This window comes from Oryzias latipes, chromosome 9, assembly GCF_053564925.1.
Source record: "Oryzias latipes strain Hd-rR chromosome 9, Olatipes_Hd-rR_3.1".
NCBI lineage: Eukaryota > Metazoa > Chordata > Actinopteri > Beloniformes > Adrianichthyidae > Oryzias > Oryzias latipes.
In genome coordinates this window covers 13,646,359-13,659,072 of record NC_136245.1, presented here as the reverse complement: position 1 = coordinate 13,659,072, position 12,714 = coordinate 13,646,359, and the positions used below count along the sequence as shown (strand labels likewise).

General features: G+C 41.9%; 1 protein-coding gene across 1 annotated transcript; it reads left to right on the top strand.

Annotated features, from left to right (window-relative positions):
- Window positions 1-3,615: 3,615 nt before the first annotated feature.
- On the top strand, window positions 3,616-12,181 carry anapc5 (anaphase promoting complex subunit 5). The gene is made up of 17 exons (XM_004072546.5): window positions 3,616-4,106; window positions 4,205-4,284; window positions 5,324-5,433; window positions 5,499-5,742; window positions 5,838-5,904; window positions 5,987-6,088; window positions 6,180-6,370; window positions 6,441-6,522; window positions 6,850-6,942; window positions 8,050-8,231; window positions 8,450-8,585; window positions 8,701-8,775; window positions 10,521-10,642; window positions 10,733-10,840; window positions 10,985-11,132; window positions 11,279-11,441; window positions 11,519-12,181. Exons 1-17 carry the CDS (start codon window positions 3,909-3,911, stop codon window positions 11,737-11,739), a joined length of 2,322 nt encoding a protein of 773 aa, XP_004072594.1. The 5' UTR covers window positions 3,616-3,908; the 3' UTR covers window positions 11,740-12,181.
- Window positions 12,182-12,714: the final 533 nt, after the last annotated feature.

Below are 12,714 nucleotides of genomic sequence, written 5' to 3'. Positions count from 1 at the left end.
AGGACCAGCAATTCTTGCCTCAAGTCTTGATAATTTGGCCATATGTTCCTCTTGATTAATGGCTAACTTTTGCACCAGTTCTGTCAGTGCTGATAGCTCAGAGGATGGTTTAGCTCTTTCAGCTTTGACATTTGTGCTATACTCCGCTGCAAATTGAACCTGTGTACCTGGTTTCTTTGACTTGGGCTGGGAGTGGAACTTTTTGGATTCTCTTGCCAGATCTCGCAGCTCAACTTGCAACTCTCAGAAGCTTAAGAGCCTAGGCTTCATGGGGGCAATTCTAACAAACACCTCTTCATCACAGAGTCCCCTCAGAAATTGTCGGGTGAGCTTGCTGTCGCGATCTGGGAAGGGCCTGCTCCTTCTTTGGCTTTCTTCTACCGAGCGCAGGATGGATTCAAGGGCAATTGCATATGAGCAGGCAGATTCCCCAGGCCTTTGGGTGCGCTCATAGAAGTCAGCTAATGGATCCAAGGAGCCCTGAGCATCACCATATTCCGCCCGCAGTTCCTCAAAGGCTTTTTCTGGTGTCTGCTCAGAAGAGGGCAGGTTCAAAACCAGTTTCCGAGCTTCTCCACTCAGGTGCCTCACCACAGTTGAAAAGCGGAGGTGTGCTGGTAATTCAATTGCATCCAGAAGGTACTGCATATCCCGTATCCAATCATCAACCAGCATTTTGCTATCTGTATGGCCCGTAAAAACTTGGACATTTCTCTCCTGGTGTGTCTGCATAAATCCACCATATGTCATATGTGCAGTGCTTGGGTTTGGAGTAGTCCCGGAGTTTCTTAATGGGGGATTAGGTGCATATGAGGCCAATAATGGGTTGGTGGAATGAGATGGGGGAGCCACCTGTGGTGGTAGTTTGGATGGCATAGTGTGTTGGGGATGGATTGCGGTAGCAGTGTGGTTATGGGATGTGGTCTTCAGGTTTATAGGGGTTGACAGAGTCAGGCTGGATTCCAATGCACCCATGGTTGGAGGTAAGGCAGCAGTTGAAGGGCCTTGAGAGTAAAAAATAGGTGACGGCAGTGTGGGCATCTGGGAGACACATCCTGTAGGTGGAGTGCCATTTGCGGTGGCATCAGCTGGTGGGTGATGGTGGTTCAGTGCAGGAGCATAGGGCACGGTGCAGGATTGGGAGTACCCCATGTACCCCTGTTGCCTTGGAGTGAGCGGAGGGCTGAGGTGGGAGACAGCTTGGGGATGTATGGGGAGCTCTGGCACAGTTGGTGCTTGTTGTGGCACGGGGTGCCGAATGTCGCTAAGCGGGGCCATTGGCTGAGGAATGCTGACTTGGGCCGGAGGGGCTGGTGTAGTGTAATATGGTGAGAGCACAGGGGGCTGCAAGCTTAGCCATGACTCTGGGTCTTGCCCCAGGGGGTGTCTATGAGGCTGGGACTCAAAACCCAAGAGCTGCGAGTGGGGGCTGGTATAACGGGTGGTGTCATAGAGCTGCTTTGGTCTCACTACTGGCTGTTGGCTTGCTGTGTTGTGTTCTGCCATTCTCCCATCACTGCAGGGAATAACTTTGATCTCATCAAGTTCATGAGAGTGGCTTAGTGCTGGACCCTGAGGAGGACAGCTGTGTGCAGGTGCACCTGGAGACATCCCCAGGTTTAGTGGAGGGTCTATGTACTCGCTTAACATCTTATTCTGCCTGCCGCTATTATGCACACATGCAAAAAAAAAAAAAATGTCCGTTCTGAATGCTAGGAGTGTATTTGGAACTGGGCGTGGGACTAGTTATACTTTATAGCCCAAGGTATGAGGGTAGGCAATGTAAAAATAAAGTCAAATTCAGCAGAAGAAAAATAAAATTCAGTCACGATTCAAATCAAAACCATATAACAGTCCAGCAATAACCCACTTGTTCAAAATGTCTCCAAGTTAAACCAAGTAGCTGCATAAGACATAATCTTGAAAACTAATAGCACACTTTTAAAGAAAAGGGAGAGAAAAAAAATACATCAGGTTATATTTAGCTTAGAATTAAAATAATGACACTGATTTTTTTTTTTTTTTTTTTTCACTATATATCAAAAACAGGAAAACTCAATCACTTACACTCCACTTCTTGAGAATAAAGGATACCCGTTTTGTAGGTGGATGCCTATCTAGAATCAGAGTCTGCAGGGTCCAAGAGACTGTCACAATCCGGGTCACGGCACCAAAGATGTAACCCTCAGCATCAGCAAGTCTGCTTCCGGCCCCTCGACGCCATCCCTCTGCGTTGTGTTTTTATTGATGTTGTATGGTGGTGGAGTGACGAAGAGAGAACCACAGGACACTGGATGCTGGATTCAGGATTGTGACTGAACCACAAACTCCTGTTGTTTTAATTAGAACTTGACATCCACTCAGCAGTCAGGCAGCTTCAGAACATGCACAAGGAAACTCGTGTCAGGTAAACTTAGACATTGCAAATTGTAAATTTAAAACAAAAGAAACATAAATCAGAATAAAACCATAAATTAATAAGGTTACCAAAGGTTAATACAAAATGATAATTACAGAGACATCATACAAAAATAATATATCTTTCAGCGTCTAAATCCCACGGAATTAAATCATGTCTGCCTGCATCGCCGTCACGTGCAGCCTGCTCACGGACCCCTCCCCCCTGACAACTAGCTAACGGCTGCTTCCTAACAAAACTTTATTTAAACTAAACTAAGTGCAAATGCCTCATACTTCTTTTTCAACTTAAAAGTTTAAAACAGTTTAATGAACAGTCATGAAACAAGATTACAAATTACCAGTTTTAACATGTGTAACTGTAACAACCTGCGGGGCCGCACAGCCCATCTTACCTTCAGAACATGCACAAGGAAACTGAAGACAAAATGGCGCCAACCCAGCAAAACCCCAACCGAACTACGGTGTCCCATCTGGCCCACTCATTTGAGCACAAGGGCTAGTCTCGACAGTGCTGCCACCCTGTGGTCACAGGAATCACCTGTCCTACACATACATGAAGGAGCATTTCAAGTCAAAGCACAACAGACATAGCTTTATAAAATTATAAAAGTATCTCATAATTAATATGTTCTTGAAAAGATAATTCACAGAGAAAGTTGTGAAAACCTGCTGGAAAAGACTGAACAAAATAGGGAGTTTGCAGAACTGAATATATATGAATAAAAGTAGTATCCATTAAATTCTAGTTTTTATGGACTGCCTATAAAAAAACGCTCTACAGATTTGAATTAAGGAAACGTGTAAATTTAACTAGGGAACAGGTGAATGAAGGATGATCCTTGGGGAGGGACATGGATTCAAAAGATTATATTGCAACATCTGAAATGAAAATTGGGGGGGGATTATGTCGTCTAGTCAAAACTACGTATAAAATAATAATATGGATTTAACTTCTAGTTGCATTAGATTGTGTTATTGATCTTTTACCGCTAGAGGGTGAACAAGTACAAAGATTTCCTGTTGTAGTTCAAAATGAGTGAAAGGAACAAGAAAATAACTAGGCAAAAAATATACCTAACGTACATACACACAATCATACACTGATAAATTCATATATAATAGCTATTCAGTACTTTAGAAAAATGGAAATATAGAAAAATATAATTATTACTATTTCGCTAACTTTTTCCAAGTCCTGACGTAATGACGCAAATTTCATGCGACAAACGGAAAGCGGTTTGAAAATATCGTGGCGGCTTCTGTTAACAATCGCTATCAAATTAAGCTATGTGATCGGACTGTCACTGCATCATAATTGTTTCCCAGCTAGCAAAGGATAAACCCAGATGATTTTGCTGGTTTAAGAGACTTCCTGAAACTACAGAGATTTCCCCGCTGCTAGTAGTTTTAGCTAGCTAGCTCCTGTCTGTCCGGCTAAGATGTATCTGTAATGTATCTTGCTATTAAATGGGGCAAAGCTGGTAAAGATGGCTAGTGTACATGAAAGTCTGTATTTCAATCCGATGATGACAAACGGAGTGGTGCACGCCAACGTGTTCGGCATCAAGGACTGGGTGACGCCGTATAAGATTTCCGTGTTGGCGCTGCTGTACGAGATGACCGCTGCAAAGATCAGCCTGCTGGAAAGGAGGCGACTGAACAAACTTATTCTTCCCCTTCAGCAGGTCTATGAGTTTTTACCCTTTCACACATTATCTAGAACTTTGCTGCACGATCATGTGTTTAGTTTGTCTGATTGCGTTTCTGTTCTCGTCTTCTAAAGGGTCCGGATCTCTCTCTCGGGCAGTTTCTGAGGACTGTGGAGGAGTGCTGTCCGCAGACTGCATACGCAATCAAACTCAGGTTTGCTTCTTCAGCTCTACCCTGACCCCCTTTAAACATTTATTCATCAAAAAAGGAACAATGCATATTAATTCACATTTAAAACAAATGTAACAATGGCTGGATTTAGCCAAAAGATAGTCTCTATCTGCAGTCTACTGGCAGGACGATATTTTTGAAGAAATAAAAAAGATTTTAAGAGGAAGACACAGCACAGATAAGAATGTAAACGGATGTAAACATCAATATACAAAATACAAATAGAAATGCAGTATAAAACTAATCTTTAAAATCAATATATTTTGGTAATACAATGTTCTGCTATGTGATTACACATTTGACCATTTCTCTGCCCCAGTGCCATTCAAGCTTGCTGTACGTTCAATTTCCACACAATACGCTGAAAAGCAGTTTCAGATCTGTCAGCTGATCTCTGTTTATGTCGAAGTCCTGAAATCTCTGTTTTGGCATCACAGTCATTAAAGCTTCATTGATGCTGAAGCTGTGAAAAGGCGCCAAAGGTTTTATAGATTTGATGGCATCTCATTTGACAGCTGAGCCGGAACACAATATGTGCCACAATAAATTGCATAATCAGTCTTTGAATTTTGGGGAAATAGTGGAAAGTTTTCCTTATTAAAGTAAATGATTCCCTATTTTTCCTATTTAATTTATTTTACGTACGTTAGTTGCTTGTTGTAATATATTTAGTAAATATTTTCCCATCTCTTCCACTGTTGTGTAAGCGCATGGACACATCCTCGACGGTGTGGACAAAAGAATTGATGACATGTCTAGCTTTGGAAAGACTAACATATATTGTTAAAAAGAAAGGGGAAAAAAATCAAACTTTTGTGGAAAGACTTTTAGGATATTTCAAATTATTTGCAGTTTGATCTAAAAGCTCAAAAATCAAAGGGTTTCTTTCTTGTTTTTACAGTGTCTTTAAATTATGCAGAATACACAAAAGATGAAAATCACCCCACTACTTTCATTTTGGGACATTGATTATATCCAGGCAACCCTTCATATTAGAAAATACGTCATTCTCTTTTTAAAGGCTACAGGAAATGGCAGAGGGTGAGCTGAAAGACATGGAGTACTTCTTTTCCACCCTTCCAACCCCGTTCACTGCCTTTGATTCGGAAGCCTATAAAACCAGTGTTGTTGGTGAGTTTCTCACTTCACACAGCAGCTCCCAGAATGCAGATAACTGTGATTTTCTGGCTCTACAGGTCTGTTCATGAGACACATGCTGCTGGCCTACAACAAGCTGTCTTTCAGTCAAGTTTACAAGCTTTATAAGTCCCTGCAGGAGTACTATCACAGTCATTGCAGCAAACCCTCAGAGGGTCAGGTGAGTTTGTCGGTGTTGGCTGCAGACGACTCGGACATGGATCTCACCAGCACGGAAGACACAGTGGGTGACAGGATGGAAAGCAAGGCACTGGACACTCCACTCCATTTGTCAGAACTTCGGTTAGTGGCAGCTTTGTGTTGAAATGACTGATTCTTTCATAAAGGAAAAATAAAGGATGACAGAAGATTTTTATGTGTGCCTTGTTTTGTTCTAGAATTGATAACGCTCCGAGCAAAGGGCCCCTGTCTCAAAAACAAGCAGAGTACTTTCTTGCACGCCAGGTGAGCACACACTAACAAACATTTAGTTGAAGAGACACGTAGCACTAAAGAGCTCTGCATTTTTGGAAACCCCTCTCTACAGGCGTATCTCATGAAGAACGATGAAAACAAAGCCCTGAAACCCGCCGAACTGCAGGAAGAGCTCAATAACATGCTCAAGTTTAACCCCGATTTTGCAGAAGCCGTGAGTCTCATCTGCTGACCCTTTGTCTTTAACAACCCTGTCAGAGGGACGGATTTGCCTCCACTGGTGTGGTCTTTCTGTCTGTCCACAGCACTACCTGAATTACTTGAACAGCATGAGAGTCCAAGATATATTCCTCTCCACCCACAGTCTTCTACACTATTTTGACCGCTTCATTTTGTCTGGAAACGATGGAAAGAGCAACGGCGATGAAGGTTACGGACGGAGCCTTCGCTACGCTGCTCTGAACCTGGCGAGCCTCCACTGCCGCTTTGGTCACTAGTGAGTACAAGTGTGCGCAGGTTGTCTTTGAAGAGAGAATGGTTTATTAGAGGAATGTTTCTCATTTTAGTCAGCAGGCTGATCTGGCGCTACAGGAGGCCATTCGCATCGCCCAGGAGTCTAACGACCACGTGTGCCTGCAGCACTGTCTGGTAAAGCGGGTCAACCATACTGACATCTGCCCATGTTACACAGATCAGGACAATGAGCTGCAGCAATAACAAGCAGAAGAGATGCTTTCCAGTTCAAAAAGAATCTGTGTCTTTCTTCTTTAGAGGAATACATTTTAGAAAAACGGTGGTGGCACTCTTTATTATTTTTTTCTCATTTCCACATCTGTAAGTGTCTCAGTTTGGATAGATAAGTAACGGGGAGGGTAGCCTGCATGTGAGAGAAAGAATAAAGTCTGGACAAGCATGGGCAGCTGCAGACGGGCCGTATCAGAACCTGACTGGTCTAACAGAAGTTTTATCTGTCAGAGCTGGGTCTACACGTTGGAACAGATGAAAGGATTTGACAGCACAGTTCTGACAGAAGATTCGGTGAAAATGGCTGCACAATTCTGCCTGCCGGTGAGTGAATCAGTAGCTCCCAAATAAGAATGTCAACATTAAGAATAATTTTTGTGGATAGTTGTAAAAAATCAAAACTCCAGAATAATGTAGCCCTGTCATGTTTAGCAATTACAGGTGGGAAAAAAAGCTGTGAGTGTATTTTTGTGTCTTAATTCCACATCCTGCTGCTTTGATTTGTAAAAGTTTGCCATCATTAGGCTCCGCCTGCACTGTTCATAAAGTTGGATTCCCACTTTAAGCAGAGAAAAGTAACAACAGGGAAAAAGGCAAATTAATACAACAATGATTAGAACAGCGTACTTAAATTATTTTTTTTTCTGATTAAAAAATAATTTAAGTACGCAGTATAATTCATAGACACAATGAACCTCATTGAATCGTAACGATTAGAACAGTTCATCCAAAAATGCCAAATAAACTTTAAATCTGTGTATGGAAATAGTCATCCTATATATAACCAATAATATATAAATGTTGCCTATTAAATAATATAAATTAAAAGTATTTCACTTTTTAACATTTCTGACCTTGTTCTTAATTTTGCTAAATAAATCGAGTTACTATAAAACTGACTTCCAAAACAAATTACTGGTAACCAGATCAAAAGAAAGAGTGTACTGAATCGGCACCTCCTTTAAAAGGAGTCCATCCACCAGATCCGGCCACCTCAAGTCCCACGTCCATACATCACATGTTTATAATGCAACAATTCTTAAATTCCTGTTTAAGCTATCAGGAAATTATTTCTTTGCACAATTTACTGCATTTATTATTTTATGTAATAAAGTGACTGGTCTGCATTACTTTTTATCTCCACCAGTTACAGCTCGCAGATGCCGTTTTTAATTTAGTTTACATCTAAAATTAAATTCAAGCTCTTGAAGAATTTAAAAGAATTTTTCTTTTTTGTTTGAAAATAACTCTATAATAAATTCAGAGGTATGTGGCATCACTCTTGAACATTATTGGCTACAAATTTAGAAATTAGGTTTGTTTCAACATTAGTTTTGACTTTTGTAATAACTATTAAATTGAGGTTCAACGATTTTTTTTTTTTTTTCTCTTTTTGGAAATAATGCTTGTTTTTGTTCTTTTATGTTGCAGTACTTGGCTTCTCTGGGCATTCAGTCTTTGGTTCAGCAGGGGGCGACACAGGGTAAGACTGCACACAAACTGATGGACGCTCTGAAGGACACGGACATCTTGCACTGGAAGCACAGTCTGTCGGAGCTGATCGAGATCAGCCTTGCCCAGACCACGTCCATATGGAGGATGTACGGGAAGAGGTCAGTCGCGTCGCAGTTCTGCCCCTGCGCACAAGTGTCAGCTTGGCTCACTGTTGACTGCTCGCTCAAACACACACTCTGCCCGACTTACATTAGGTCAAACTAATGAAGTGAGTGTCTTGTGTATCAATAAGTCTTTCCGGCAGCTGAATCTCCTGCACGCTGAGAACTTTGATCGGAAAAGTAAGTGAAAAGTTGGTGTCTCGTGTCCTTTGCAGTACCATGGCTCTGCAGCAGGCCCAGCTGCTTCTCAACATGAGCAGCCTGGAGCCAGTCAACTTCGGGGTCCAGCAGAATAACACAGAAGCTTTTGCCATTGCTCTCTGCCACTTGGCAGAGCTGCACGCTGAGCAGGTAACAGATTCCACTTCGCCTCCCTTTCCCCCTCGCCACCAACCACGCACCGGGCAGGCTTATCATTCTCTCTGTGCTGCGTTAGGTCTGCTCTCCAATTTTGCTTTCGTTGCAGGGCCTGTATGGGGCTGTTTCAGAGATTTTGCAGCATCTGAAAGAACAGTTTCCTCCTCACACACAACATGCAAAGGTAAGTTCTTCTGTTTGGTGCTGAACAGTTGGAAGGGGTGGAACATTTATTAGCGGTAAAAATCATGTCAAAGCTCTAAATGTGTTAAATTCTTTTGGTTACAATACAAAATTAAAGTTTAACTTCCCAGAATTTTTCGCTTCCCGCTCTGCTTTTCCTTGTGTCCTTGAGCAAGACGCATTGCTAGTGTCTTGCATTGTAGCTCTGCCACCATCGGTTTGTTACTCTGTGTGTGCAAGGAGGAATTGAATTTATTGCTGTAAAGCTCTTTTAGGATTAATGAACGTCGAAAAGTGTTAAATGAGTATACACTATTTTCTGCTGTACATACCAAATTATTATGCAAAATGTATTTAAAAGATAAAGATAAAATTCTTTGTTTTTCAATTAAACTTCTGGATGATATTGTCTCCGGGCTCTTTGAATCACTGAATCTAAGACACGTGTGATGTTTGCCAGGTGAATTCAACTAAAGGAAAAACTACGGTGCTAAAAAAGGATGTTCCACATTATAAACAGACCATCACTTTCAAGCAATATGGGAAAGAAAATGGATCTCTCTGATACTGATAACCATGAAATAGTTAAATGCCTTTGGAGAAGGATATTTCGCAAAAACTTAGGCTTGATCATCGTACTTTTAAGAGATTTGTGGCTGATTCAGAGCTCACACGGGTTTGTGCAGATAAAGACAGAATAAGGAAGGTTTCTGCCTGACAAAAAAATAGAGCAGCTGCTAAAATATCATTACAAGCAGCAAGCACATATTTGAAGGTGCTGGTGTTTCTGGAGTCCCACCAACATTAAGGTGTAGGATCCTCCAGAGGCTTGCAGTTATACCTAAACCTTCTATTCGATCACCCCTAAACAACACCCACAAGCAGAAATGGCTGCAGTGAGCCCAGACATACATAAAGACTCAGTTTCAAATAATCTTGTTCAGTGATGAGTGCCGTGCAACCCTGGATGGTCCAGATGGATGGAGTATTTGCTGGTTGGTGGATCGCCATCATGTCCCAACAATTCTGTGACCTCTGCAAAGATGTGGCGGAGTCAGACAAATCACATCCAAAGAGCACGTCTGGGAGGCTTTTCTGACTTCCTGCACGGAAATCCAAGCAGAAACTCTCCAAAAACTCACAAGTTCAGTGGAGGCTAGAATTGTGAAGCTGCTAGAAAATAAGCAGTCCTATAATGTAACTTGAACTGTTTGATTGGAATAGCTTTTGATTTCACTAAATTTGACCTCCAAACGCAGTAAATTCGACAAATGATTCTTTTCATTTTCATCCTGCTGAGAACAGGAAGGGGCTTCTTTGGAAACTATAAAATGTTGTAGAACTCTGTTGTGAATAATATTATGGAACAGTGCATTTTAAGGTTTTTATTTTTGATAAAAATATTACTATATTTAGGAGGTTTGTTCGATAACATTTAATATATACTCTAATGGTTGGTGACTTGAAAATTATGCTGTCATTTGCATTGAGTATTTAGAAAAATCATAGAAAAATATCATTTGCATAGTAATTTGGAAAGCACTGTATTTATGGGTTATTTCAAATAAAATTAGAGTTAAATTAATTCTTAAAACAAATTCTCAAACTTTAATTAAAATGAAAATTTTGTAAAGAATCAAAATCTATTAAATACATGTAGTTTTTCATTTAAATCTGATGTTGCTCTTACATGAGCAGGAAACTTTTGCAGCTGATTAACACTGTTTACTCTGATCTCCTGTTCAGCTTTGGATGCTTTGTGATCTGAAGATCCAGTTTGACAGACACATGAACAAAGGAAAGTATCTTTTGGCAGAGCCGCTAGTGGCAGCGATCTCCGCCTTAAACAAAACCGAAGGCCTTTACAGGTAAACTCCTGCACGCCACAGGAAGTTTGGCTTCCAACACGTCAGTTCTCTGTGATGCTGAGTTGTTCCATTTATTTATTTATTTTTTAGAAAAGCACAAGTTCTGAAGGCTCTGAACCGCAGCACCGAAGCTCACAAAATCTTACAACAGCTGCAGGTTCACTGTGAGAGAACCAAATGCACAGAAATTATTATCAGGTAGCTTTTGTTCGTTTCACATACATTTCTACAAGAACTGAGGAGACGAGCAAGAAAATCAACTTGCTTTTGTCAACTCAGAAACATGTCTTTGTTTTTCTTTTTTTTTCAACTTAATCTGCATACTGTTTTGACTCACACTAGGGCAATGCTGTCCATGGCTGAGCATCACTGGGAGTCATCTGGCTTCTCCACAGCTCTTCCTCTCGTCCTGCAGGCCTTGGCTCTGGCCAGAGAGCACCACCTGCAGGCCCTGGCCTCAGAAACCATCCTTCATCTGGCCTTCACCCAGGTCACAGCCAGCAGGAACAGTGACTGCATTCAAGCACTGGAACTCGTCCAGTTTAGTTCACGCTGGGCGGTGTTGCAGGTGTTGATAAAGAGATGAAAAGAAGCACAGTACTTTTGGTCTGAAGTTTCTGTTTTCTCCTTTTGCAGCTGATGCTGGGAGTCCCTGAGCAGGCTCTTTGCGTTCTCCACGAAGCCATGGAGCCAATTCTGGCACATGGAGCCGTCCTGGACAAAGGCCGCGCCATGTTGCTGGCAGCTCGCTGTCAGATGGCTGTAGCTGGGTTCAAGCCAAATGGACAAGGTCAACCAGGTAACCTCTCTCTCGTTTCATGCCAGTTAAACAGGTTTCTTCCCTATTAAATCCTGCTGATTTTTGTGTCCTGGCAGATCTGCCTTTGATACGCTTGGCTGTTGCCTCACTGAACGAGGCTGCAGCCTACTTCTCTAAACTGAACTGTAAGGAGCGGCTGCGGGACGTCAGCTACCTCCAGGCTCAGCTGCACCGTTCCCTCGGACAGACCTTGCAGAGCAACAAAAGCTCCATGCTGTTCCGGCTGCTGAACCAGGAGCTGCAGTCACCAGCTCCACCTGTCTCCATGCGTCTCTGATAACATTCCATTACCACAATAATGAGACCTGTCATGCTGCAACTCACCACTAGGTGGTAAAAAGCCCCCACTGTGATTTCTCTATGCTAAAATGCTTTGTTTATGTTTTTTTGTCGCTGACTATAACTGATGTTTTAAAAGCGTCTTCCAAGCCTCATCACCTCAGTTTGAATAGGTGAGATTTGCCACATTTATGCTAATTTACCATCTGCTTTTTGATGAACGAGGGTAATATCACAGTTATCTGCAAGAGTAATGTGTTTCAGTGGTCTGGATGAAGTATATATTGCCCATAGAATGCTAAAAAAGCTGTAAGCCAGAGGTGGAAAATCAAACTGTGTAGCCTCGATGACGGCACACGCTGGAAAGTGAATTCCCTTTTTGATGTTTGTTTTGTTGTGTTCTGTCTAAAATTTTACGTTCAATACATACAAAAAAAATTCTCATCTTGTCTTATTTGTAATCACTATTTGATTCATTACACTCGAAGACCACATTAGTTCTATCTTATCCAACTAAATGTCAAATGATCCAATAAGGTGGCAGCAGCTCCTGCGCGACGCGGGCAAAATGACCTGAAATTCAAGCCGAGCACCAGTATGGGGAAGAGTGGTGCTCATAAGACTTGGAGAAAATGGCACAAATGTTGGTTCCAGACCAGCTGGGCTTTTGTTGCTTGGCTGAAAAGAGTCTGGTCTGATGTTGACCCTCTGAGACGACAGCCTCAGTCTGGTGTAAACATAGAAGCCTGCTGTCTTCCAGCCTTGTATTAATATCCACGTTCCAAATTTTGAAACTCACCATTTTTCTCCGTTCTGGTGTCGTGGACTTAAGCATGTCATCTTGACCATTTTTTATTTTTCTAACTTGTTTTGTCCAACAGCTGGGCAGACAGATGAGAGCTGAGGGCCTCTTGTGTTGGACATATTTTACTTTAACAAGAGGAGTTATTAATCTTCAGACAAACCAAAGGTA